The sequence below is a fragment of the Tachyglossus aculeatus genome, chromosome 25 (assembly GCF_015852505.1).
Source record: "Tachyglossus aculeatus isolate mTacAcu1 chromosome 25, mTacAcu1.pri, whole genome shotgun sequence".
In the NCBI taxonomy this organism is placed as follows: domain Eukaryota; kingdom Metazoa; phylum Chordata; class Mammalia; order Monotremata; family Tachyglossidae; genus Tachyglossus; species Tachyglossus aculeatus.
This window is the reverse complement of record NC_052090.1, coordinates 16125498-16152472: the sequence shown is the minus strand read 5'-3', so window position 1 is coordinate 16152472 and position 26975 is coordinate 16125498. Positions and strand designations below refer to the sequence as shown.

Sequence of the window (26975 nt, the reverse complement as noted above, 5' to 3'; positions counted from 1 at the left end):
TGGTTCCACTAATTCTTTGGTCAGCTTCCTGCTTTTGATATATTTGAAGAATCTTTCATTACATACTCTGGTTTAGAATAAAAGTCTTCTTCAAACTCCTTCATGGCACACAGAATGCCATGGCACTAGCAAAGTTGAAGTCCTATTGTGATTTTCACTTGTAAGATTATTAACAATAATGCCCTGAGCTAGCAGCTTGGCTCAGTGGAAAGAGCTCAGGCTTTGGAGTCAGAGATCATGGGTTCAAACCCTGGCTCTGCCAATTGTCAGCTGTGTGACTTTGGGCAAGTCACTTCACTTCTCTGTGCCTCAGTTACCTCATCTATAAAATGGGGATTAAGACCATGAGCCCCCCACGGGATAACCTGATCACCTTGTAACCTCCCCAGCACTTAGAACAGTGCTTGGCACATAGTAAGCCCTTAATAAATGCCATTATTATTATTATTATTATTATCGAAGACAACTTTCAATTCCTCTGCATGAAAAGTGCTCAACCTTCTGAGAAGCACTGTCCTCAATCAATCAATAAATAGCATTTACCGAGTGCTTACTTTGTGCAGAGTTGATAGGAGGAGAACAAGGAGAGGACTGTATTAGAGACACCAAGGTTAGTTAATGTTCCCCTGAGGAAAAAGGGGTCTACAGTGACAAAGGCAACTGAGAGGTTAAGGGGACTTGGGACAGTGTACGATCAATTAGATTTGGGGAGAAAGATATCTTTAGTGACCTAGAGGAGGAGTTGGAGGAGAGGAAGGGGAGGCACTAAGCATAAAAAATCTCTTCAAGCAGATTGTACAGAGATGAGAGGAGGGAGTTGGGATGAGAACTGGATGGTGTCGTGGGGTCCAAAGAGGGTTCCTCAGGTCACATGGGCATGTTTGAATACAGAAGGGAAGGGACCAGTAGAGAGTAAGCAGTTGAAGGCAGGGATCAGGGAGGGAAGAAGAATGGCACAAATGTTTTTGAAGCAGCGTGGCTTAGTGGGCTGGGCTTGGGAGTCAGAGGTCATGGGTTCTAATCCCGGCTCCCTCACACGTCAGCTGTGTGACTTTGGGCAAGTCACTTAACTTCCCTTTGCCTCAGCTCCTTCATCTGTAAAATGGGGATTAATACTGTGAGCCCCACGTGGGACAACCTGATTATCTTGTATTTATCCTAGTGCTTAGAACAGTGCTTGGCACATAGTAAGTGATTAACAAATACCAACATCATTATTATTATTATTATTATTATTATTATTATTATTTTATGAGAAGTGAAGGGATGCTTTGGAGGCATAGATGGAGGGGGTAAATTTTGAAAGGGTAGATTGCCTTATCAATCAATCAATCAATCATATTTATTGAGCACTTACTGTGTGCACAGCACTGTACTAAGTGCTTGGGAAGTACAAGTTGGCAACATAGAGACAGTCCCTACCCAACAGTGTGCTCACAGTCTAGAAGGGGGAGACAGAGAACAAAACCAAACATATTAACAAAATAAAATAAATAGAATAGATATGTACAAGTAAAATAAATAAATAGAGTAATAAATATGTACAAACATATATACATATATACAGGTGCTGTGGGGAAGGGAAGAAGGTAAGACGGGGGGATGGAGAGGGGGGTGAGGGGGAGAGGAAGGAGGGCGCTCAGTCTGGGAAGGACTATAACACAGCCACAGGAATCAAATCACAAGCACAAACAAAGATTTGCACTTAGAAATCACAAATCGTAAGAATGATGCATTTTCATCTAGAGTAACTCATTTTGCATTTACTAATACGGGCACACTCCCCTCCTATGTCAACATCTGCCTGTTCGAGGGGATTTATGTTACATAGCTGGATTCTCAGATTCCTGGCTGACCCCTCCTTGGCTTGCATTCCTCAGGGCTGACATCCTTATCTTCCTTTTATGCCAGAGGGAGAAACAGAAGCTCAGGAAGTTTAAAGGATGCGACTGCAGTGAGAGTGAGTGATGAGCGGAGGTGAGGCCAGAACTCACGTCTCTTTATTCAGGGCCGTACTAGATGCTACTGCTTCCCTGTGTTGCTTGTATATAATGTGCAGAAAGACTTACCTATTGTCTTGGTCTCAGCAATGAACTTCCAGGCCCTCAGATGGGTGTCCAGCCACTCCCAGCATGGAAACACCCACTCTGCAGCTAAGTCTTCGGAATCCCGAACCATTACCATTTTCAGGTACATTTCACCTCCATATTCTTCTCCGTCGTGTCCTAGGACTATCTTTCTCAAGTGTCTCAGTGAAACAGCTTCCACTGAGAATGAATCTAGCTACAGAAAGAGGAAAGGGAATCAAAGCTACTGAAGATTTTATTTTTGCTATAAGTAGGACAGATATTCAAATTATAGTGACGGTTGGCTTGACAATCAGGTGCTAGGAGGAATATCAATGTCCAGGCAGTGAATGATGGATTGGTTGAAAATACTTTAGGTTTAAAACATTCTAGTCTTCAGAACAATTGAAAGTAAAAGGGCTTTATATAGGGTGCTATTGTTCCTTACAGCATGGCATTGCAGTTTTTTTTGGCTTCCAAAAAAAAAAAACCCCAGTTACAAGAAGCCATAGAATAGCCTTTATTTGGATTAGCAGTCACTCTTTGCACTAGACAACTTTTATACCATGTCAAGGAGTTAATTTAGGTGGGTTCTTTAAAAGTTGAGGTTTTCTGAGGGGAGTGGAAAATCAATTATAACTCTCAAAGTTCTTGGTCGATAGTTATATTGCTTTTTTTTCCCTTTAATAGTCACTACCATTTTTCTAGGACTAATCACCTTTTGGGTTGTGCAGGCTCCTGCCCCTTTCTCCCCACCTCAATTGCTGTGATCTCCTTTCAGGGGTCCAGCAGGCTAACTAATATGGAGACAACTCAAGCCAAATCCATTCTGCACTTGTTAGCAACTCTGGTGGGAGAAAAGGGAAGCAATGCTATAATTTAGTTTCAAGAAAAGTTATCTGAGAAGTTCAACTCTCCTTGCTCTCCCCTGGATAATCAAAAGTTGGCTAAAATTTAGCCTGCTGAAACTAAACTTTATCCTTTGTTAATTTCATGGCTAAATACAGCAGGGTGGTCTAGTGGAAACAGCATGGGCATTGGGCTAGACTGTGAGCCCGCTGTTGGGTAGGGACCGTCTCTATATGTTGCCAACTTGTACTTCCAAAGCGCTTAGTGCTCTGCACACAGTAAGTGCTCAATAAATATGATTGAATGAATGAATGAAAGTCTCATGTGGGGCTGACAGTCTAAGTAGGAGGGAGAACAGGTAGTGAATCCCCATTTAGCAGATGAAGGAACTGACGCACAGAGAAATTAAATGACTTGTCCAATGTCACGTAGCAGACTAGTGGCAAAGGCAGGATTAGAACCCAGGTCCTCTGATTCCCAGGCCCGAGTTCTTTCCTCTAGGTTTTGCTGCTTCTCATGTCACACTTTTTATCTTGTCTCTATCTCAGCACTTAGAACAGTGCTTGGGATATAGTAAGCACTTAACAAATTCCATAATTGTAATTATTTTTATCAGAAAAAAATTCTGCTCCCTTCTAGTCGTAATTAAGGCACAACACTTAGAAAACCCAGACACCTAATGAATACACTCAAGGATTTGAAAAGATGGCAAATAGAAAGTGTTCTATGAAGAATAATAAGTAGTTTCCAAATCATAACAAACATTCCAAACTATTTTTCTAAATGATATCACAGCAATTCTTTTCATGGCAACTCTTCTTACTGTGTCATTTAAAAAACAAAATGAGCAGTTGCATTATAAGCAAAATTCTATCCTTGACTTTTAATTATCAGAGAAATTTATGGAGAAAAAACATTTAGAAGTGAGGAAGAAAAGCTTCCCAATTAGTGGCAACTCTTCCCACGCACAGGAATTTAGGCTAGTTGTCTCTAGACTCCCCAGTGCCTAAATCACTAAACTGCATTTTCAAGGCAGGGGAAGTTCACAGGGAGCACTTAGTGTTGTCATTGAAGCTAAGCAGTTGCTGACATGTTCTAATTTGGCTCTTTTTCTGAGGGCCATCAATGGGCCTTCTGTGGCAGAGTCAAAAACAGTCAAGCAGTCTGGAAACAGCATTGCCAAGGTCCACTTAACTAAACACCAGTTGGAAGGAAGCAGCGTGGCCAGGTGGATAGAGCATGGACCTGGGATTCAGAAGGCCCTGCGTTCTAACCTTGACTCTGCCACTTGTTGCTGTGTGACCTTGGGCAAGGCACTTAACTTCTCTGTGCCTCAGTTACCTCATTTATAAAACGGGAATTAAGGCACCGAGCCCCATGTGGGACATGGATTGTATCCAAACTGATTAGCTTGGATCTACACTCGTGCTTAGTTCAGTGCCAGGCACCCAGTAAGCGCTTAGTAAATACCATAAAAAAGAGAAACTCTTGGTTGTTTGGTTGGTCCAAGCCTACATACGGGTGAGAGGGAAAAGGCCCAAAGGCTTCTAGAGCAGTATCCAACCCAAAGGGAAAGCACATTGCATAAGATTTCAATCACTCACCTGATATCAACTGGAGTGTAGTCAATTACAAGGGAGGATCTGGGCAAAGAGGATGGTACTACCTAAGGAAGACACTCCATGAATCACGAAGAAGGAAAGACTCTATTTTGGGGTCCTAGGGGGCAAGGTCTCTGGTTGTGATTGTGGGGAATGGATTTAGAACAGTGGGATTTTCACTTGGTGGGCAGTGGGTCACCTGGGTGAACTTCTGGGAAATACCTGTGGTAGTGGGTCAAAGAAGCACTGCTAAGGGAGGCCTGTGGCATCATAAGATCTATCTATGGCACCTTAGGACAGACTTGAGTCTCCCTCAATTCTTCTCCTGACTGAAATAGCTCCTGGAGTCACTGTGGGAGGATGCAGATACCAGAAAGCGCTAGCAATGTCCTAAAGCCCTCTGCCTATTCCCTTTCAAGAGTGAGTGAGAACTGGGGACCTCTACTAAGCAAACTCCAATACCCTCCCACTGGGTTGCTACCACCACCTTCTGACTCTCAGATAAACACCAAATAGCAAGGGGATTATTATTTAAAGTCCAACCAGCCATCCTCCTTCCCAAAATCGGCTGCCGGAAGCTTTGGGGATGGCTATCTCCTTCCAAATCCCTCAGCTTCCCAGGCAGACCCATCTCTCTGGCAACCGAGCCAACCGACACTTCTTCTAAATGATGGTATAGCGGTTAGAACACTTACCTGCTTTGAATAATAATCTCAATGAATAATCGGGTAATAAAAGAACCTCAGCCTCTCACCGAGAATCCTTGGTTTCAGGTTCTCTGGGCCCCCCAGATTCTTTCTTTAGGATTTTGGGATAATAATAATAATGATGGCATTTGTTAAGCACTTACTATGTGCAAAGCACTGTTCTAAGCTCTGGGGAGGTTACAAGGTGATCAGGTTGTGCCACGGGGGGCTCACAGTCTTAATCCCCATTTTACAGATGAGGTAACTGAGGCCCAAGAAGTTAAGTGACTTGCCCAAAGCCACACAGCTGACAAGTGGCAGAGCTGGGATTTGAACCCACAACCTCTGACTCCAAAGCCTGGGCTCTTTCAGTGGAAAGCCACTCTGCTTCTCCTTCTCTGCTGGTGGATGCTGTGATCCACAAGATTGCTTTCCTCAGACTTGAACCCCAGGCTGAAGAACCTTTCCTCCTGCTTCCTGTTCCAGGTATTGCTCCATCTCAACTCTCTAAAAATGGCTGTGTGGCTTCTCCCCAGTTAACTAGCCCCCACCCCTTTCCCAATCCTCCCCAGTCACTGACTGTATGCCACAGGAATCCAACCACAGGAATCTAATTGAGTACTTAAGCAGATTAACTTGCCCTCGGGAGTGAGATTCTGCCAGTTCTAGCAACGTTTCGACGTTCCCCCCTCCCAACTCTGTGATGGGGCTATTTTGGTGACTGTCACCCACCAACCCACACTTTGGAAATTGTGGAAAGTGGAAAGACTCACTCTCACAGTGGGGAGTGGGTATTTTGCTTTACGCCAAGCAGTCAGCTCTTACAAAGCAGGAATCCCTGATGCTTCCTGAGCCTCCTGACAGTCACGAGTAGGTTTCAACCTACTATTGGGCCAATCTTGAGGCTCACTAGCACGGACCCCTAAGAAAGTTCCTACCACTGTCGTAAGTAGTTTGACAGATTGATACTTGGGTCAGCCGATCCTAAAAGTGGCAGAAGAGGATATCCCATGCCACACATGGTGACCATGGAGTCCTGCTAACTGTCAGTCAGAAATCAATATTTTTAGTCACACCACAGATAATCTTCATCTTGAACAGCTTTATGTTCATGCTAAGGCCAGATTCCCCTCTGGGCATCTGTAAGGGTGATCTGTCTTTCTCTACTTTTAGTTCATATTGTGGTAGATTGTAACACTTGGAACAGAGTTTAGTGACCTTCCTTAGTTATCAACACAGAACTGTAATTACAAGCGGTAATGCGATTCCTCATTATGCAGACACCACCTTTATTAAAAGCATTTTTCAATCTTAGGTTCTTTTTACTTTGTTCCATTGAAAATATTTCCCCTGTTCAAAGACTGGTACAGCTTCCTGGAAGACATATCCTTCCTGTCCCCATACAGTATCATATAAACACTGAAAAAATTTCTGCTCCCTATTGGTCTACAATAGGGATGATACATTAATGACATGGAGAAGTGAAAAACAAATATTAGGTCAACTAGAATTAGGGGAGGGGAACAAACTAAAACTAAATAACTAGAAAGATAAAAAGTTTAGACTATCACCTCCTCACAAAAAGTGAAATTTCTATTGGGTGAGAGGAAAAATCATTATAAAACAAACCTAACAGGGTCAGGTCATCAGTCTATAACTGGCATTGTGAAGCTATTAAGTTGGATGTATATTATTCTTTTGGAATATAATTATTCTTCCTGGGAAGAAGAATCCTTATGAATCAATTTTAAACTTTTGCTGCAAAGGTTTCCCATATTTTGAAAGACATGAAAGGTCACCCACTGTTGGGTAGGGACTGTCTCTATATGTTGCCAACTTGTACTTCCCAAGTGCTTAGTACAGTGCTCTGCACACAGTAAGCGCTAATAAATATGATTGATTGATTGATTACCAACCAGCTGGCAGGTTTTTGGACAGTAGGAACTATGAGCATCTCCTCTACAACTATATGCAAAATGCTCTGCTCAACAGGTGTTGTGGGCATTTATGAAACATGTGGGCAACACAGTCTCTACCCTCAAGGAATAAACAGCCTTCTGGGGGAAACTGTACAAACACACACACAAAAAATACTAATAAAGCTGAGGGCAGGGATGGACATGCATATCTAACTATGGCTTCTAGCTGTGGTAAGGAAAACTCCTAATTGCTAGATAATCAGGGAGTTGAGGAGGACTGAGGTCATAGGTGGGAGGGGATTCTGGGTTGTATGATTGATTAGAGTTTAATGGGGTGCATCTGACAGGGCTTTAAAGAGGATGTACATCTAGGTAGAATTTGCAAGAAGGTAAGGATAATTGTTGGGGATCGGGAAAAGAGGGAGAGAAGAAAAAGAAAGAAGAAGGATGGAGGAAGAAAGTGATGGAGTTCCTGGTCTGTACAAGGACTCAGAGGGTATGGGAGAGGGCCAGAGGGTACAAGTGGCAGTATACAGATTAGCTTCCCCAAAAGGAAGCATAATTTACCAAGGAGCACACACCACAGGTAGTACAATCTTGAAGAAAGTTGTCCAGTTTTGCTATTTTTCCCCTAGAATAGTCTTAATTTTGGGGTGGGAAGTGGTGTGGGAGCACTTGGAGAAAGAACAGATGGAAGTCTGGGTAAAAGCTGGCAGTATAAAAGCTGGTGGGCTGGAAGATGGGGCATATGTTCATATAGAGAAGTAGCGTGGCTCAATGGAAAGAGCATGGGCTTTGGAGTTAGAGGTCATGGGTTCAAATCCCGGCTCCGACAATTGTCATCTGTGTGACTTTGGGCAAGTCACTTAACATTTCTGTGCCTCAGTTCCCTCATCTGTAAAATGGGGATTAAGACTGTGAGCCCCCCGTGGGACAAACTGATCACCTTGTAACCTTCCCAGTGTTTAGAACAGTACTTTGCACATAGTAAGTGCTTAATAAATGTTATTGTTATTATTATTATTATATAAAGGACAGTGAAAGAAGGCATGTGCTCTGAAGAAATCCAGGCCAGGGTTTGTAGCTCCTCCTCAGCAGGTGGTCTGGTTCCCCTAAGCTTCACTTACCCTGTTACCTCTATCAGCCCACAGGTAAGGAACTGAAATAAGAAGTTCCCAAACCCACACTTGGAAAAAGGGAACAATTGACTCCTCTCATAGTGGGAAGAATTTCAGTTCTTCCCACTATGAGTGTGACTAAAAGATGTGGAAGGGAATAGTCATGAGGGAAAGAATTGGAACTTGAAAGTAAGTGGGAAGCCAAGAAGAACTCTGGCTGATGAGCATGGCTGGAGGGAAACTGAGTCAGCAAAGCTGAAAAGAGTCAGAATACCAAAAGGTTAACACTGTTAGAAAATGGATGAAAGCCTGGAGGGTGGAGATGTCCTCTGGTTTAGCAATACAACGGACACATTCCCTTCCCACAACGAGTTTAGAGTCTAGAGGGGGACAACAGACATGAACACAAATAAATAAATTACAGATATGTGCATAAGTGTTGAGGAGCTGAGAGGGGGGAAGACCAAAAGGAGCAAGTCAGGGTGTTGCAGAAGGGAGTAGGAGAAGAGGAAAGGGTCTGGGACTAGTCTGGGAAGATCTCTTGGAGGAAATGTGACTTTAATAAGGCTTTGAAGAGGGGGAGAGTAATTGTCTGTTGGATTTAAAGAGAGAGGATATTTCAGGCCAGAGGCAGGATGTGGACCAGGGATTGGCAGTGAGACGGGCAAGACTGAAGCACAGTGAGAAGATTAGTACTACAGGAGCAAAGTGTGTAGTCTGGGTTGTAGAAGGAGAGTAGTGAGATGACGTAGGAGGGGGCAAGGTGATAGAGGGCTTTAAAGCCAAAGGCGAGGAATTACTGTTTGATGCAGAGGTAGATGGGCAACTGCTGGAGTTTTTTGAGAAGCAGGGTAACATGTCCTGAATGTTTTTGTAGAAAAATAATCTGGGCAGCAGGGTGAAGTATGCACTGGAGTGGGGAGAGACAGGAGGCTGAGAGGTCAGCAAGGAGGCTGATGCAATTATTCAGGAGGGATAAAACGAGTGATTGATTGTATTAGCATGGAATCAGTTTGGATGGAGAGGAAAGGGCAGATTTTAGCCATGTTAAGAAGATACATCCTTGACCTGAGCTTCCCACTACTGGACATTTACGTTTCTTCATTCTATTTGCCTATCAAGATGCTGACATCTTGAGAAGCAGTATGGCCTAGTGGATACAGAATGGGCCTGGTGGTCAGAAGGACTTTAATTCCAGGTATGCCACTCATCTGCTGTGTGACCTTGGGCAAGTCATTTAACTTCTCTGTGCCTTAATTACCTCATCAGTAAAATGGGGATTAATGATGTGAGCCCCATGTGGGACATGAACTGTGTCCAACCTGATTAGCTTGTACCTGTCCCAGTGCTCAGAACAGTGTTTGACACATAATAAGTGCTTAACAAATATCATCATTATTATTATAAACCTGCTTCACTCTCCCTCTTTCTCTCTCTCTAAGATAATTAGAGCTAGCAATCGATGGGCAAAGCACTGCTTGCCTTCCTGCAAGTGTTCTAGATTTTAAGCTTGTTGTGGGTATGGAATGTCTGTTTATTGTTGTATTTTCCCAAGCACTGAGTACAGTGCTCTGCACATGGTAAGCACTCAATATGATGAATTAATGAACTCAAAGGACAAATTTGCACAGTAAAGAGCAGAAATGGCTCCACTTTCTGCACACACAGGGAGGGACTGCTGCAATGGTGATGATATTCATTCATTCGATCATATTTATTGAGCACTTACTGTGTGCAGAGCACTGTACTAAGCCAATCCCTTGAACAAAACTTGGACTAGTAGATATGGCACCCTACAAAGCACAGGGAATTCTACCCACATGTGCAATACCCTCAGCCCCAACTATTGAGGTAGTCACCATAACGGTTAATACTATGAAAAATGTCAAAGTCCCTTTACCCAAAGGCATTCCTGCCAGCTCTATAAGTGCTGAAGGATGCTCTGCTGAAGCACTTGCCCCAGTTTTTCTTTGACAAATGGGATGCATGGAATCTGATGCCGCCACCACCATCATCATTTTCAAGGAGAGAGATGTAAAAACAGAGTGTGGCAAATATCCTGGCCTCACACATCTCTTCATCACTGGCAAGATCTTTGCCAGAGTACTTCGTCACTTTCTAGTGAAGAAAATCATTAACTCTGCAGCTCCAGATTGGCCGTATGGTTTTAGGTTACAGCACAGCAGAACAGATGTGATTTCTGCAATTTATTGCCCATAAGAGAAGGGCAGGGAGCAAACCAAACCCTCTCTACAGCAATAACTGCCCTCGGTACTAGCCTCCAGTACTGGTGACCTGTACGGTAAACAGATGGCCCCAGATCAATAAATTTGACCGTCCTGACTAGTTCATGAAAATCCTGAGATTGTGCCACGATTATGTGGCTGGCTTTTAAGGGCATGAAGGTATCTTGTTCCATTCTTGCCAACGGAGGATAAGGCAGTAAAGTATTCCTTGTTGAATGGGTTGCATTCAGCCATGCTGGATGGTGCAACATGACTGTGTGTACACTGATGTTGGTGTGCACCTCTGACTTTCAAGAAACTCTTCCAACTGTTCATATCTTTAAATTATGTACATATACAAATATTTATTTATATTAATATCTGTCTCCCCCTCTAGACCGTAAGCTCAGTGTGGTCAGTCAGTTTGTCTGCCAACTCTGTTGTACTCTCCCAAGTGCTTAGTACAGTGCTCTGCACGTAGTAAGTGTTCAATAGATGCTATTGATGATTATGATAATTTACAGGGTATGGGCAGCAGCAATATCTTAAAGACAAGTGACAGGAATTAAAACCACATTTCCTACAAGAGGTCTTCCCCAACTAAGTCCTCTTTTTCCCCTACTCCCTCTCCCTTCTGCATTGTCCTTGCACTTGGATTTATAACCCTTATTCTTGCCACCCTCAGCCCCTCAGTATTTATGGACATGTCCACAATTTATTTTTATTAATGCCTAACTCCCCAGCTAGACTCTAAGTTCCTTGTGGGCAGGGAAGATGCCTACCAGTTCTGTTATATTCTACTTTTCCAAGCTCTTAGTACAGTGCTTTGCATACAGAAAATGCTCAATAAATATTTGGAAACCAAATTCAAATGACTTTAGTTAAGGAGACATAGTTGCCCCTTGCCTAGGTCTCTCTTTTGGGGTAAGTTAGGCCCAGCTCATTTGGACTATTAGGCTTCCATTAAATAGATGGACCAGACATTGCAACTAATTGCTCCATGTTATCCTGTGTTCTAATACAACTACAAAAATAAGGGATTTTGAATAAAATAACACATTACTGGCCGGCAGAGACTATTTTTCTTATGCTTTTCAATAGCCCTGATTATGATAAGGTAGAGCATTCAATATAAAGTTGAGCAAAAATGACTTACACAGCCTGAGTGATGTGCCTTATCTCTTAACAATATAATTACAGCTAGGGATTTTGTGCCCTTAGAATTATGTGCAAGATTGAACAAATGTTCAGTCTGATTCATCATTTAAGCTGGAGAGTGCTACATTCATACAGGGCCTATGAGAACATATTGACTGCAGAGATATCAAGTGAAGAGGAAATCATAAAAGGTAATCCTGGCTGCATTGATTTGTTTTCAAAGCTCTGTTCACGTTGTTCCTGATTTTTCTGCTATTTTTACCTGTTAGAGGGTTTTGGTCTTTGCACCCTGCTGCGAATTCTTTCACCAGTTCCCTGGCTTCTCTGTTAAGCAGGAGCCAGCAGCTACAAAGTTCACCTCTTGTTTAGCATACAGTTCTTCGAAGTGAAAAGACTTCAAATGCCAGCCCTCAAAGACCAGTAAATGGTCACAGCTGATCTGAATCTTGTATTCATCTCCAACCTTTCCAGCTTTAACCTGTAAGCTAGGGCAATGGGAAAATGAGGACACATCTTGACTACTGAGACATTTTCTTAGCCGTTGATTAAAATCCCAGTTAATGTGATTTCAGAAGCTTTATTTAGTTTCACAATAATTAATAATAATTGTGGGGTTTTATAAGCACTTACTCTATGCCAAGCACTGTACTAAGCCCTGGGGTAGATTCAAGATAATCAGGACCCACATGAGGCTCACAGTCTAAGTAGGAGGAAGAACAGGTATTGAATCCCCATTTTGCACATGGGGAAACTGAGCAGAGAGAAGTTAAGTGATTTACCCGAGGTCACACAGCAGGTAAGTGGCAGAGTAAGGATTAGAACCCAGGTCTTCAGAATCCCAGGCCCCAGGTCTTTTCACTAGGCTATGCTGCTCCCATAATAATTAGGATTCTACTCTTCTTAAAAGCATGTGGACTCTTACCTCATTAAAAACACCACAGATTTTTGTGGGCCCCCACTACAAAAATATATAATAATAATAACAATGGTATTTGTGAAGTGCTTACTATGTGCAAAGTACTGTTCTAAGCGCTGGGGGGGATAAAAGGTGATTAGATTGTCCCCGAGGGGCTCACAGTCTTAATCCCCATTTTCCAGATGAGTTAACTAAGGCACAGAGAAGTTAAGTGACTTGCCCAAAGTCACACAGCAGACAAGTGGCGGAGCTGGGATTAGAACCCATGACCTCTGCCTCCCAAGCCAGTACTCCTTCCACTGAGCCATGCTGTTTCTCAAATATATATATATATATATTTGTATGTACACACATATAATATTTTTTCTCTTTGTTTTGGTCCTGGCAGTGAGTGAAGAAATACCTCTCTTGGCATAACATATGGGGAGATCTTAGATCTGGGGACCCATTTTTCAGATGGTGGTTGACGTTACCAGAGCAAGGTGGAATAGTGACCCACCCAAAAAGGGATCTTTCTCTCTCCCTAGTTTCCTCTCAGCTCTATGGTTCTTAATTTTTTAATGACTCCAGGTTGGCTGTTAAGATTGGTTTCAAAGTAACAAAGGAGGAAACTGCCCAGGGAGAGAAAAGGTATGGCAAGTTTTCCCATTTTGCCACTTGTTTCAAATCTGCTGATCTTGCATCCCTGCTTTAGCCTCGTGAGGCCTGCTGCTTCATATAATCAGAGCTAAGGGATGCTGTTAACTAGAGTCATGCCACTAAAGATCCTTCAAAGGTGTTTTGCAAATTCAGGAAAAATTACCAGAGTGAAAAGGTAGCTTCTTATGCTGGAGACTGGTAATCAAAAATTGACCTTTCAACATCCTTCTTCAGCTCTAGAGAGTTTGGTTCAGAGTTGGAAAGCTTTTCAAGGGTAAACGTTCACTTTTTTTTTCCCTTTCTGACCATGAGTGTAAAACATATTGCTTCAAAGGGAATCATACATCTTCCTCTGTGGATTCATATGTGTCATCTCCATAAGCAATAAAGTTCAATTCTGTTTCTCCACAGCATTAAACACGGTTTCTTTCACTCAGAATATGATTACCCAACTATTGCATTTGGTCCTCAGATCTTATAACCACCTGACTCTCCTAGTTTAGTCCTTTGATGATTCTTGAGCATTTGGTGGGGAGGTAATAATGTAGTAATAGTAGTAGCAATATTTGAGCCCCAATTTGTGCCATGCACTGAATGAGGCATTTGGGAATTACAAAATGAAGAGGAGATTATATGCAAATGGGGAAGTCAAATGTAAAAATATTTACTTATTCCTTTGGGCAGGGTTTTGATCAACTTTATGATTATCTTCCAGTGAGGTGCTGAGGAGCAACTAAACATCTTAACCCCCAAATGTCTGTATGTCAATGATTTTCACATTAGACTGCTTGTCCCAGTTGAACCACTTCATAGGAATTCCCAAGTTTTCCTGGCAATCTCTGTTTAGGACTCATCCTCCGGGCTCTTAGAAATGATACCATTTTCTATTTGTGTTTTTCACCTTTTTTCATTCTAAGTTGTCAGTCTGTTTTATCTCTCTTTCTCCAGCACTCTGGTAGATCAATACCCCAGTAGTTTCTAATTTGGCTTGCCAATTTAGATCCCATAATTAACTCCTTTTTTCCCTTTCCAATCTCCCCAAAGCACTGCATGCACTTTCACTACTTTTTCCCACGATCCTTCTTAAGTTTTGCCCTGGATCCCTCCAAATTGCACACCTCATCCAGTGGACTAAAACATCCAAGCCCTGAGGTTTAGTCTTATTTCCACTGTCTAATGACAGCGTTGTTCTTGTGGAGGAGATTCACTGATTCACTTCATTCTTCCTTTCCACATAGCTCCCAAATGTAAATGGGGATACTATTTGCTTAGAAACATTGTGAAAATGAATCAGATAATGACTGAAAAACACTCCATGTGGTAAAAAGTAGATACTAAGATTAAGAATGAGCATTTAGCATCTCAATTAGCAAAACATAGTCCTTTCCAAATGGAAAGTTAAATTCAAATAAATTGCCCCTGAATTAGGATTAGAGGTCTGTACTTCATTATTTGCTTCACATGTTTTTTGTTTGATTATGAACATACAACTAATCTAATTAATTATATTTTTTTTAATTGCCAATTCAGAACTAGGTTTTGAAAACTGTCTTTTGAGAGGCAATTTAACTTGGTTCTCATGTGTTTCTGGAAGTTCTATGCAGCTCTTCCATATTACTAGCTGCAGAATCTCCTACTAAATTAATTATCCTCTGCTCATCATGACATCATTATCATTCCCACAGATAAAGGCTATACTGTCATAAGGGTTCCCAGATTCCTTCAGAGACAAGGCCCCTGAACCAGTCAGGCAAATATCATTCTTAGTTAGTACTAAAAATAAAAAGAAAGAGATACAGAGAATGTTACCTACCAACTGAATTGCTTCTAACTAGAATGTTTTCCAATGCTTTCAATGAAACAGCAGCCGCTCCTTAGTGTTAAGCCTTGCTGTTAAGATTTACTTAGAGGGAAACAAAGATTGTAAAATACCATGACTCATGCTGCACAAAGAAAAAATTCAGCCAGGAAAAAAAAAAAAATTAACAAAACCCAACCAGAGGACAGTAAGTTTATGAGACAAGCCAATAAAATGAAGGCATGGGGAGTCAAGGGAGAATTGTACCACATGCCTGCAAACCTCCAGCAGATCAGGGGTGTGAGAGATGCATTTGGAGAGCTATCAGCATGGTACCCCACTCTGTTCAACTGTGGTCCATTCTCACATTGTATCCAAAGGAAAATCCTGCCAGTTGGGTGCTATGCTGACTCCTTCCAAAGTCTGATGCAATGGCTCACAGAGAAGAATTTCTGACCAAGAAGGGTTGAGATAAACTAAATTTAATACTATTTTGCTTCCCTCCTTCAGTTTCATAAAGTGAAAAGCAACTTCATTTTAGTAGTACAAACCTGCTCTGACACAGTACCTGGCCATTACTGTCCAGATAGGCAAAGCTTAATTAATCCTTCCCGTGAGTGTACTTCTGCATCTCCCATTGATTGCATCTTTTAGATAACCACAGAAAGCACGGAGAGAGGACCAGGTTAGAGAACAACGTAGAGGACAAGTTGTGAAGTAAAATGATTGACTATGGAGAAGATTGATCTGTGATGCCTAGCTCTCAGTGTGGGTATAACCATATGACATCAAGGCCTTTTGGCTTTCCCCCCCTTCTGCAGACCTCTCCACCACAAACAGAACAGAAATACCTCACCGTGCTTCATTCTCGCCTGTCCCGCCGTCGAACCCCGGCCCATGTCATCCCCCAGGCCTGGAATGCCCTCCCTCTGCCCATCCGCCAAGCTAGCTCTCTTCCTCCCTTCAAAGCCCTACTGAGAGCTCACCTCCTCCAGGAGGCCTTCCCAGACTGAGCCCTTCCTTCCTCTCCTTCCTCTCCCCCTCGTCTCCCTCTCCATCACCCCGTCTGACCTCCTTCCCTTCCCCACCCTGTATGTATGCACATATGTTTGTACATATTTATTACTCTATTTATTTTACTTGTACATATCTATTTATTTTATTTTGTTAATATGTTTGGTTTTGTTTCTCTGTCTCCCCCTTCTAGACTGTGAGCCCACTGTTGGGTAGGGACTGTCTCTATATGTTGCCAACTTGTACTCCCAAGCACTTAGTGCAGTGCTCTGCACACAGTAAGCACTCAATAAATACGATTGATTGATTGATTGGTGAAGAGCAGTGGCAGAATGAGGCCTTCACAGCATTCAGAACATTTGACTGGGATTATGGTGGTGACTAATAATAATTATGGTATTTGTTAAGTGCTTACTATGTGCCAAGCACTGTTCTAAGCATGGAGCACTAATGGACTCTGAGCTACAAGGAGCCCCAATCTCTTCTACTCTAGCCACTAAGCCTATTGCTCTTGTATTTGATATTGCCTTAGTGTTTTCAATTGTTTCATCCTTGCATATCCATCTGTTCCCTCTCCTCTAAGGAGGTGAGCCTTTTGCCAGCCAAGGGCTGTGTCTATTTCTCACCCATGTTTTTTTTCCCAGGATGTAGTTCAGTGCGTAGTGCCAAGTAAATGCTTAAAAATACCATTATCACTCTTATTACTTTTTTTCTGGATGCTACATGAAACTCTTTTGACTTATCAGGAATTCATCTGTAGGCCCAGGTTTGAAGTACATGTGTCCTGGATTCACTAGGACAAGAAAGAGTTTGTTGCTCTTGCCCTTTTGAACAATAAATCACAGGGGTTCGTGTGAATTCTTGTGGCTCCGGAGAATCTTCTGCTATTTTTACTCCCCCTCTCCACTGCCCTTCTAAAAAGCAGAAATTTTTATGTTAAAAAAATTTACCAAAACAAGGGACTTGAGGAATATACTCTGCTAGTTAGAGATGGAGCCTTCAAAATTAGAATTGCTCTGAAAGTGGGGGAAAAAATAGCCCATTATACCTGGGATCAAGGTTCATTTTTCAAGAGTGACAAATTCGCAAAAGGGAATAAAGGGACAAATATCTAGCTGCACAGGAGGATTTATAAGGATACAAGCCAAATTACTAAACAACAAGATAATCCTTCCAAAATTGGACATCTGGTCACTCTAGCTTTGAGCCAGATCTTGTTATTTTAAATATCAAATGGGAAAAAAATGTCAATATCCAAGAGGAACTAGGTCCTACCTACAAAATGAAGTCTGATATCTCTACAGGACCTATTAGCCTTGTGGAGACAGGATATATTTGAATGAACACTTGTGCACAAAACAGATTCCAGTTTTCCTATTTCATACAAAGTATTTTTGGTTGCTAGTTATTAGGATGAGTGGGCAGAAGGGAGCATTTGAACATATGGGGAAGAGGAGAAGGAAAAGTTGGAGAAAGGATGACATGGGATTTTATATGGATTTGACAGCCTCAAAAGCTTCAATTAATAATGAGATGATATTCTCAATTTGATGTATTAGACCAAACCAGAAGAATGATGTAGTTCCTTCATGTTCTTGCCTCACTCTTAGGCAAAAGAACAATTTACTGTGCTCAACAGAATTCCTGGAACTTTGGGACAAAACAAACATTTGGCTTAGACCATATTATTTAAGCATCAATATCTACAAATCAGTTCTTTTCCATTTTTCATCCATTCATTAATTATACTGTTTCCATCTCCCCTACTAGGCTATAAGTTCCTTTAGGGTAGGGAGTCAGGTCATCTAGCTGCATTGTATTCTCCTAAATTCAATGCTTGGCACACAGTAGGTGCTCAGTAAATACTAATGATTGATAGACTGAAATTCTCAAATAAATTAAGGGGAACAGGCCCTTTGATAAAGCAGTCCCTACCCATCCCTTAGATAATATAGAATCAGGTTTGATTGTCATGAGAATTGCATTATAATGGCAAGTGTGGGCACTGGTTTAGAATGGGTCCTTGCAGAAGAAAGTTATCACACTATAATTTCAACTAGAACAGTCTAATCAAGGAATTGTTATTGGAGGAGCTTAAGCAAAAAAGAAAAGTTCTTTATCAGGATGATCAGAGAGTTGTGTTGATGCCACTGTATGAATATTTGAAGTTTTCTACCCTCCCTAATCTAATTCCCATTTTATCAATCTCCATGTCTTTTGTTCTCTGTCCCTTCGTTGCAACTCAGGTATTTTCTCTTCTTTTTGTATCCTTATTCATCCCTTTGACTTAACTGATTTCTTCCTAATCCTTTCCAGGGGGAAGTCAAAAATACGCAACCATCAGCACCAATATAACTTGCTATTTGTGTGGTTAATCAGATTTCTCCGAAGCATGGGATACTGAATGTTGGCTTGTCCTATCAGATCCCATTCTATATGTGCATGATAATTTTCACGGAGTAAAACCAACACTCTTTTCCAGAAACAAAAAGTCCCCAGCCCACCTATTTCCCAACATTGATGGAAAAAAGTCTCCAGATTTATTTCCAATAACATAAAGGGGGTAGACAACCAATTGATTTGTTTCTAAATGCCCAGATCCACTGAAATCCATTTGTTTCAGTCCAGGTTGCCAAGGATTTCCTCCCCAGTGTGACTGTGTCTGTGAGGTGACTTGTGATTGATATGAGAGTTTGGCCATTTGACATAACACCTATGTCCCTTTTAGCAGACCCTCTTTAGAAATGGAGAAAACTCGAAACAAGTGAATATCATTGTTTTGAACTTCAAAATTGGCCCTATTTTCTTGTCACTCATTTAGAAAAACACAGTTTCAAGCTAAACCATCCAAATTCAAAGACTGGGAAGGATCCTTTGGAATGAAAGAAAAGAACTATTTCTTACTTTCCACTTTAAATGAATTCCGTATGAAATCAGTTGGAGATATTTGTGCAATATCAGGTGAGAGTCCCAGCCAAGGTGCTGATGGAGTGTTTGGTCAGACACCAATGGTTAGGTGGCTAGATCAAATGTAAGGTATTTCAGATTTACTGTACTTTACCCTCAAAAACAATACTCCTCAACCCAATGGCCCGCCAAATTCTAAGACTTGCTTATAGAGACCTACATTAGCAGAGAAATTTGCCATGAATATTATTCAATCATTAACTAGCCAGGCTTTACTTATTCTAATTTAAAATATAAGGAAATAACTTTACCCACAGCAACAAACCTCTTAGTTACAGTCACAGAACTTGAGACACCTTTATCACTTTCATTATTTTAAGAAAGCTTTGTATCCTGGGGCACACACTGTGAGGCAATAAGATATTCCCCAGCCGGAGCTTAGCTGGGACAGTACCCTTTAGCTCTAGTTTTCCCATCACATCTTATTGGTTCATTTTTCCTCCAGTGGTAGGGGGGTCAAAGTAGTCCATCAGCTTCATTTTGCTCCCAATATTCCATCAGGCAGTAAAGGTTTGCCTACATCTGCTGTCTGGTACTTCTGGCGGCATCACGGAGGAAGTTTGTATTCAGACAGACGGCTCTCATTTGAAGTGATTTATTCTTTTTAATTAATTTAAAGTAACCCTTTTTCTTTTACTCACAGCACATATTTTAGTTGGGCTGAGTCGGTTAGAGGGCAAGAGCAATGTTTATTTCTCAGAAAAATCCAGAGCCCATAGGTTTCTGGCATGAATGCTTCCAGCTTCATTTTCCCTCGAACTAAAGGCGCTGGCAAGCAATTCATTTTGCTATAACATTTCAGGATCGGCTGCAAGACTTTGCTTCACCCCCTACGGGAGTGGATTTCTGGCTGTGAAATTGGAGGCTGGTGTGTTTCCCTGACTGACCTTGTATTGTTTCACTTGATGGACAACTGCTACTGAAGAGTGCTAGGGCTCTGCCCCACTTCCTTCATCCCCATCCAGTCTGGCCTCCAGGGACTGCTCCGAAGAAATTCTTCAATCAGTGGAAATAATAACAATGCCATTTATTGATTGCATACTAACCTTGAAAGATACAACCAAAACATAAGTTGTGTTCCCTGCGCCCAAAGAACTTACATTCTAAAGGAAATACAGAAAAGTCTCACCAATTTGAACCATGTTAATACAGGACTCATGGTACCTCAAACTGAGGTTTCACTGGACAAATAAAAAGAACAGTGCATAGCAATAGAGAAGGAGCATGCCCTAGTGGAAAGAGCACAGGCCTGGAAGACAGAGGGCCTGGATTCTAATCCTGCCTCTGCCACTTGTCTGCTGTGTGACCTTGGGCAAATCACTGGCTTCTTGATGCCTCAGTTACCTCATCTGAAACATGGGGATTAAGACTGTGAGCCCTACATAGGACAGGTACTGTGTCCAACTTGATTATCTAGTGTCTACCCCAGCACTTAGCGCAGTGTCTGGCACATGATAAGCACTTAACAAATGCCAATAAAAAAAATCACAAAAACAGCATTTATGTGAAATTCACCCAGAGAAGATCAGCCAATCAATGTTATCTACTGACTGCTTATTGTGTGCCGAGCACCGTAATACTTTACAGTAGTTTTCAGAGACATGAGGCCTATCCATGAGGAGTTTACAATAAAGTGGAAGAATTTATAATCCAGTGGTGTCTGCTGCAGCAAAGGAAGGTGTAATTCAGTGAGCAATGTGCTCCAGAACTCGGGTAAGAGTACTGTTGGAAGAGAGTCTTCTGCAGGATTGACTGATTAGCAGCTCATATATCATGTTTCAAGTTCCTGTGAGGATGTTTTGAGTCTTGAGGTGGAAGAGACTCCCAGAGGATCAAAATAGTATTCTAACACCAAATTCCAGCTTCAGAATCAATTTTTAAATGGTATTTGTTAAGTACTTTCTAGGTGCTGAGCACTGTACTAAGAACTGGGGTAGATTCAACCTAATCTACCCCAGGGAGCAGCGTGGCTCAGTGGAAATAGCCCGGGTTTGGGAGTCAGAGGTCATGGGTTCAAATCCAGCTCTGCCACTTGTCAGCTGTGTGACTTTGGGCAAGTCACTTAACTTCTTTGTACCTCAGTTACCTCATCTGTAAAATGGGGATTAAGACTGTGAGCCCCCCGTGGGACAACCTGATCACCTTGTATCCTCCCCAGAATTTAGAACAATGCTTTGCACATAGTAAGCGCTTAACAAATGCCATCATTTTACTTTTTTAAAAAAATCGGATTGGACACAGTCCATGTTCCTGTGAACAAGGGGTTCACAGTCCATATTCCTGTGAACAAGGGGTTCACAGTCCTAATCCCCATTTTACAGATGAGGTAACTGAGGCACTGAGAAGTTAAGTGACTTGCCCAAGGTCACAGAGCAGATGTGGCAGAGCTGGGATTAGAACCCAAGTCCCCCTGAGTCCGAGGACTGTGGTCTATCCACTAGGCCATGCAATTTCTCTGGATATCCAATCAGATTCTCAAGAATGACTATATAGAATGCATGACACATCTCTGCTATAAACCCTCCACACATACCTCTCCTTACCCCAACCCCCGACCACATGGGCACAAAAGCCCTTGAATCAGTCACATGCTGTTGACTAGGCCTTTCAATTCTTTAGTACAATGCTATGCACACAGTAAGTGCTCAATAAATACACTGAATGAATGAATGAGTCCTTTCAGAATGACAAACAGTGGGGGGGGGGGGGGGGGGCTGTACATATCTATTCTATTTATTTTATTTTGTTAGTATGTTTGGTTTTGTTCTCTGTCTCCCCCTTTTAGACTGTGAGGCCACTGTTGGGTAGGGACTGTCTCTATATGTTGCCAATTTGTACTTCCCAAGCGCTTAGTACAGTGCTCTGCACATAGTAAGTGCTCAATAAATACGATTGATGGTGATAATGATGATGCCCACGCACACACAAACACACACACACACACACACACACACACACACAAATTCTCACTCATTTGTGGCTGAAGCGTTTGAATGGCATTGTCACAGAAAGATAGTACAGACCAAAAGGCAGTACAGACCCTCACTTCCATCTTGGAGAAGCAGCCCGGCTTAGTGGAAAGATCACGGGTTTGGGAGTCAGAGGACGTGGGTTCTAATCCTGGCTCTGACACTTGTCTGCTGTGTGACCTTGGGCAAGCCACTTTACTTCTCTGTGCCTCAGTTACCTCATCTGTAAAATGAGGATCCGCCCTTTCCTCTCCATCCAAACTGCTACCCTGCTCATTCAAGCTCTCATCCTATCCCGTCTGGACTACTGCACCAGCCTTCTCTCTGATCTCCCATCCTCGTGTCTCTCTCCACTTCAATCCATACTTCATGCTGCTGCCCGGATTATCTTTGTCCAGAAACGCTCTGAGCATATTACTCCCCTCCTCAAAAATCTCCAGTGGCTACCAATCAATCTGCGCATCAGGCAGAAACTCCTCACCCTGGGCTTCAAGGCTCTCCATCACCTCGCCCCCTCCTACCTCACCTCCCTTCTCTCCTTCTACTGCCCAGCCCGCACCCTCCGCTCCTCTGCCGCTAATCTCCTCACTGTACCTCGTTCTCGCCTGTCCCGCCGTCGACCCCCGGCCCACGTCATCCCCCGGGCCTGGAATGCCCTCCCTCTGCCCCTCCGCCAAGCTAGCTCTCTTCCTCCCTTCAAGGCCCTCCTGAGAGCTCACCTCCTCCAGGAGGCCTTCCCAGACTGAGCCCCTTCTTTCCTCTCCCCCTCGCCCCCCTCTCCATCCCCCCATCTTACCTCCTTCCCTTCCCCACAGCACCTGTATATATGTATATATGGTTGTACATATTTATTACTCTATTTATTTATTTATTTATTTATTTTACTTGTACATTTCTATCCTATTTATTTTATTTTGTTGGTATGTTTGGTTCTGTTCTCTGTCTCCCCCTTTTAGACTGTGAGCCCACTGTTGGGTAGGGACTGTCTCTATGTGTTGCCAATTTGTACTTCCCAAGCGCTTAGTACAGTGCTCTGCACATAGTAAGCGCTCAATAAATACGATTGATTGATTGATTGATTGATTGATTGAGGATTAAGTCTGTGAGCCCCATATAGGACAACCTGATTACCTTGTATCTATCCCAGTGCTTTGAACAGTGCTTGGCACAGAGTAAGCGTTTAACAAATACCATCATCATTTTCATGATCATCTTGTTCAAGCAATGTGAATCTTATTACAGTTGTTAGTGGTAGATTGTAAAATTGTGAGATCCTGGAGGACAGGGATCATGTCTACCACATCTATTATATTGTACTCTCCCAAGCACTTAGTATAGTACTCTGCATACAGAAAGTGTTCAGTAAATACCATTGATTGACTGATTTGTTAAAAACCCAACCTAGCTATCACTCAAAGATGGAGAACAGAGTAGGCTACCATTCTTAATGTACAAAGAGTGCTGATTCCCTGACGGTGACATGGCATTGAACATTTTATCTCTGAGGGTGCCCTAGCAGGACACAATATTGTGATTTAAAGTCACTTTTTCAAAAATATGCTTGATGATTTGCTCTGGTGTTTGGCATCCTACTCTCCCCTTCTGCTGTGGCACAAACACATCATTTCTTTGGCCACTCAGCATTTATTAGCGATGGATTCTGTGATTTACGAAAAAAATAAGGGTACCGTATTTGCAATGTAAAACAGTAAAGTCAATCACCAAGGAAAACCTAGGTCAGGTTTATTCTATGCCACGCGAGCCATTTGGTCATTAAAGATGCTATAGCCCAGCTTAAAAAATGGCTTTTGACTCAGCCCTGAGAGCCAATGGCTCAGCAGGGTCTGTTGGAGCTGCTGGGCAGGTTGTCCCAATCTGGGTGAATACTCCTTGTGAATTCCCACCTCCTCCAACAAACATTTCCTGACTCATTTTCCCCACCCCAGGTTGCATCGACCAACAGCCATCTCTTGAACTTATGAATTTATTTGAACTCAACCCCAGAACTTGTGCACATTGGTATATTTCGATTGGATAACCAATTCACTGAGTCTGATTTCACTGGCTGTAAATATTTTTATACTTGTCTTGTCTATTAAAATGTATGGTCCTTCTGGGTAAGGAACATGTCTTGTGCTTCTGTGGTACCTTCCCTAGTGGTGCACTTTAGTAAGCATTCAATAAATACCATTACAACTAATTCCACAGAAACCCTCAATTCGTCCCACTGAAGCTCAAAAATCACCAATAATCAGACCTCAAGCTAAATGTATGTGATAGCATGAGAGAGGGAAGAATTCAAAGTGGGAGGAGGCTCTTTTTATATTGTTATTTGCTTAGAAGTCCTAGCAGATGAGTTCTGTAGGAATTTTGCTGTAACCTTTGGGATTGTCCAACAGCAAAGCCCTTACAATCTCTTCAGAGACTTCCTTTTTAGTGTTCTGCTGGACCAGCCTTTTATTTTTAAGACAAACTCCAGTAAACTTGATCACCTGCCAGAGTTTATGCCAGTAGTTTCTTAGGTTTTCCTTCTTGTTTAACCTTTTCTATTCATCTCTTTAAAAAAATCATTGAGAAGCCATAGAATATGAATGCTTGTAAATTTGAAGAAAAAATCTCAAAAGACAAGATGTGGACCATCTCTACATTGGTTAACTAGAAAAGAGTAAAATAAATATCAATTTTTAGGCAAAAGGAAGAAATCAAGTTGAAAATGGTAAAGTCCGCACAGGGCACAGCCGATGAGATATCCAAAATATAGTCCTGGATACGTGTGTCCCTTCAAGGTGTGGCACTTCCAATGGTTTGCAGAGGATTTGGTATGTCATTCCAACAAGTGATATTTCTATCTCCCAGCATTTGGGTTGCCAGTGTCAGTGTAGATGTGTGGCTTCATTGATCTTGAGTAGATTCTGGTCAAAAGAGGAATTTTCCATGAGAAATCTTTTCCAAAATAGCCCTTGTCTGTTGCAGTCCCTGCCAGAGCCTTAGGACTCTGGACAAATTGCACAATTCACTTAATCAATTCACTTCATTTTCTCTCCCTGGAAATAACAGTGGGCAGGGACAGCATGTTGCTGTGATACCTACAAATCAATCCATGGTATTTACTGAGGACTTACTGTGTGCAAAGCACTGTATTGCACACAGTGTATTTTTAAAGTGGCAGACACCTCTAGGATGATGCACGTGAGGAAGATGGATGTTTGACTGGAAAGGATAATGCACAGGAAAGAAAAGAGGAACAGAAGCTGAGAAAGGTTATGGAAAACAAAGAACTGCCTGCTGTGGGACAGGAACAAAGGTGGGATACTTGAGCCTAAATTGAAAAGGGGAGTCTGCAGAATTTACTCAGACCCTTACAGTAATCTGTGGATGGAGATATTAGCTTCCACTGCCCATAAACAGTCCCTGAAATCTCTAAAATAAATAAAGCTATTAGAGAAGTTATTTTTGTCTTTTGAATTCAGGCACCAAACCAAGAAACGTGATAACACAATCGTAAAGATATGCCTTTTTCTCAAGAATTTTACTAACAAAATTCAAGACAGAAGTATGTAGTTTGATCAGATAAATTCCTTTGTTGAACGAGATTAAAAACTCACAAACATATTAGACCCAAAATATACCAGAATGGCCATTTTTATTGTTGCCCAACTCAGCCTCTGGCAAGATTTTCTAACTGTAGACACACAGCTTGGCCTAGTGAATAGAGCAAGGGTTTGGGAGACAGAAGGGCATGGGTTCTAATCCCAGATCTGCCACTCCTCTGTTGTGTGACCTTGGGTAAGTCCCTTAACTTCTCTGGGCCTCAGTTATCTCATCTGTAAAATGGGGACTAAGACTGTGAGCCCCATGTGGGCTGTAAATTCATCTCTAGACTATAAGATCATTATGGGCAGGTAATCTGTCTGTTATGTTGTACTCTCCCAAGCACTTACTGCAGTTCTCTGCATACAGTAAATGCTCAATAAATACAATTGACTGAGGTGGGTCATGGTCTGTGTTCAGCCTAATCAGCTTGTATCTCCCCCAGAATTTAGTGCAATGCCTGGCACATAGTAAGAGCTTAACAAATACCATTAAAAACAAAACAAAAAATTATTCTCTGCTACATCATCATCAGTGTCATCATCAGGAATAACAACAGTTATTGAGTACTGATTTGTGAGCAAAACACTGTCCTGGGTGGTTGGAAGTATATAATAGCTGTAAGAGACAGGGGTCCCTGCCCTTGAGGAGCTTAGTGAGTGTGCGTAACTCCTGATCTAGAATGTTTGCAACCATGAATACCATTTTAGGCAATTGTCTCAAGAAAAACATTTCATTTAGCTGAGCGAAAGTTACAGTTTTTGAATAGTATGACAATATACTGATGCACTCTGACCTAAAACTGTTTTGTCAGTTATTTGGAGTACTTCTGGAGAAGTTGTCTCCTCCTATTAACTAAAAGTGTCACTGGCATAAACAAAACCTTTTCAACTCTCTTTTCCCCAAATGATTGGTCACTAATGTAAGGCAGGAAGCATGGCTATTGTTGGAAGGAAAAGGAGAAGTTTTTCTGAAATATCCCATACCTGTAGATTTAATTCCACTCAAGCCTAGCTCAAACCATACCCCCATATTGTCTCTCCTTCATCCTCTTCCTCCTTTTCCTCCCCCCAAAGTTGGTATAAGAGATATGAATTTTGGCCTTTGCAAATGATTGGGTTAGTCTATAATTGGCTATTTCTAGTAATCAACAATGTCCTAAAATAAGATTAGATTCGTCTCAATAGCCTTATACACTTCCTCTGGTTCATATTCCCTTTTTAGGGACTAGGAAACTGAGGCCTAAACAGATTTTTGTTTGCCAGAGTCTTGGTTGATTTAATGGGATAATCGAGGTAAGTTTGCCCAGACTCTAACTCCTAATGTACTGCTAAACTTCTTGGAATTGTATTAGGAGGAGTAACTTAGTCCAGATTTGGAAGAAATGCCAGCCAAGATATTACTTCACTTGATATAAAAAAGAAGCTGGGAGTTGATAATCCATTAGGGTTATTGGCCC

The 26975-nt window shown here is 41.9% G+C and overlaps 1 protein-coding gene across 1 annotated transcript in view; it reads right to left on the bottom strand.

Annotated features, from left to right (window-relative positions):
* Window positions 1-11926: 11926 nt before the first annotated feature.
* The window catches only part of RP1 (RP1 axonemal microtubule associated), a 143335-nt gene continuing 128286 nt past the window's right edge, over window positions 11927-26975 (bottom strand). Inside the window, exons 31-35 of the mRNA XM_038766522.1 lie at window positions 24337-24417; window positions 23365-23437; window positions 20003-20059; window positions 16813-16903; window positions 11927-12107 (exon numbers count right to left, since the gene is read on the bottom strand). Of these exons, the coding sequence (XP_038622450.1) occupies window positions 11927-12107; window positions 16813-16903; window positions 20003-20059; window positions 23365-23437; window positions 24337-24417 (483 nt within the window). The remainder of the gene's footprint in view (window positions 12108-16812; window positions 16904-20002; window positions 20060-23364; window positions 23438-24336; window positions 24418-26975) is intronic.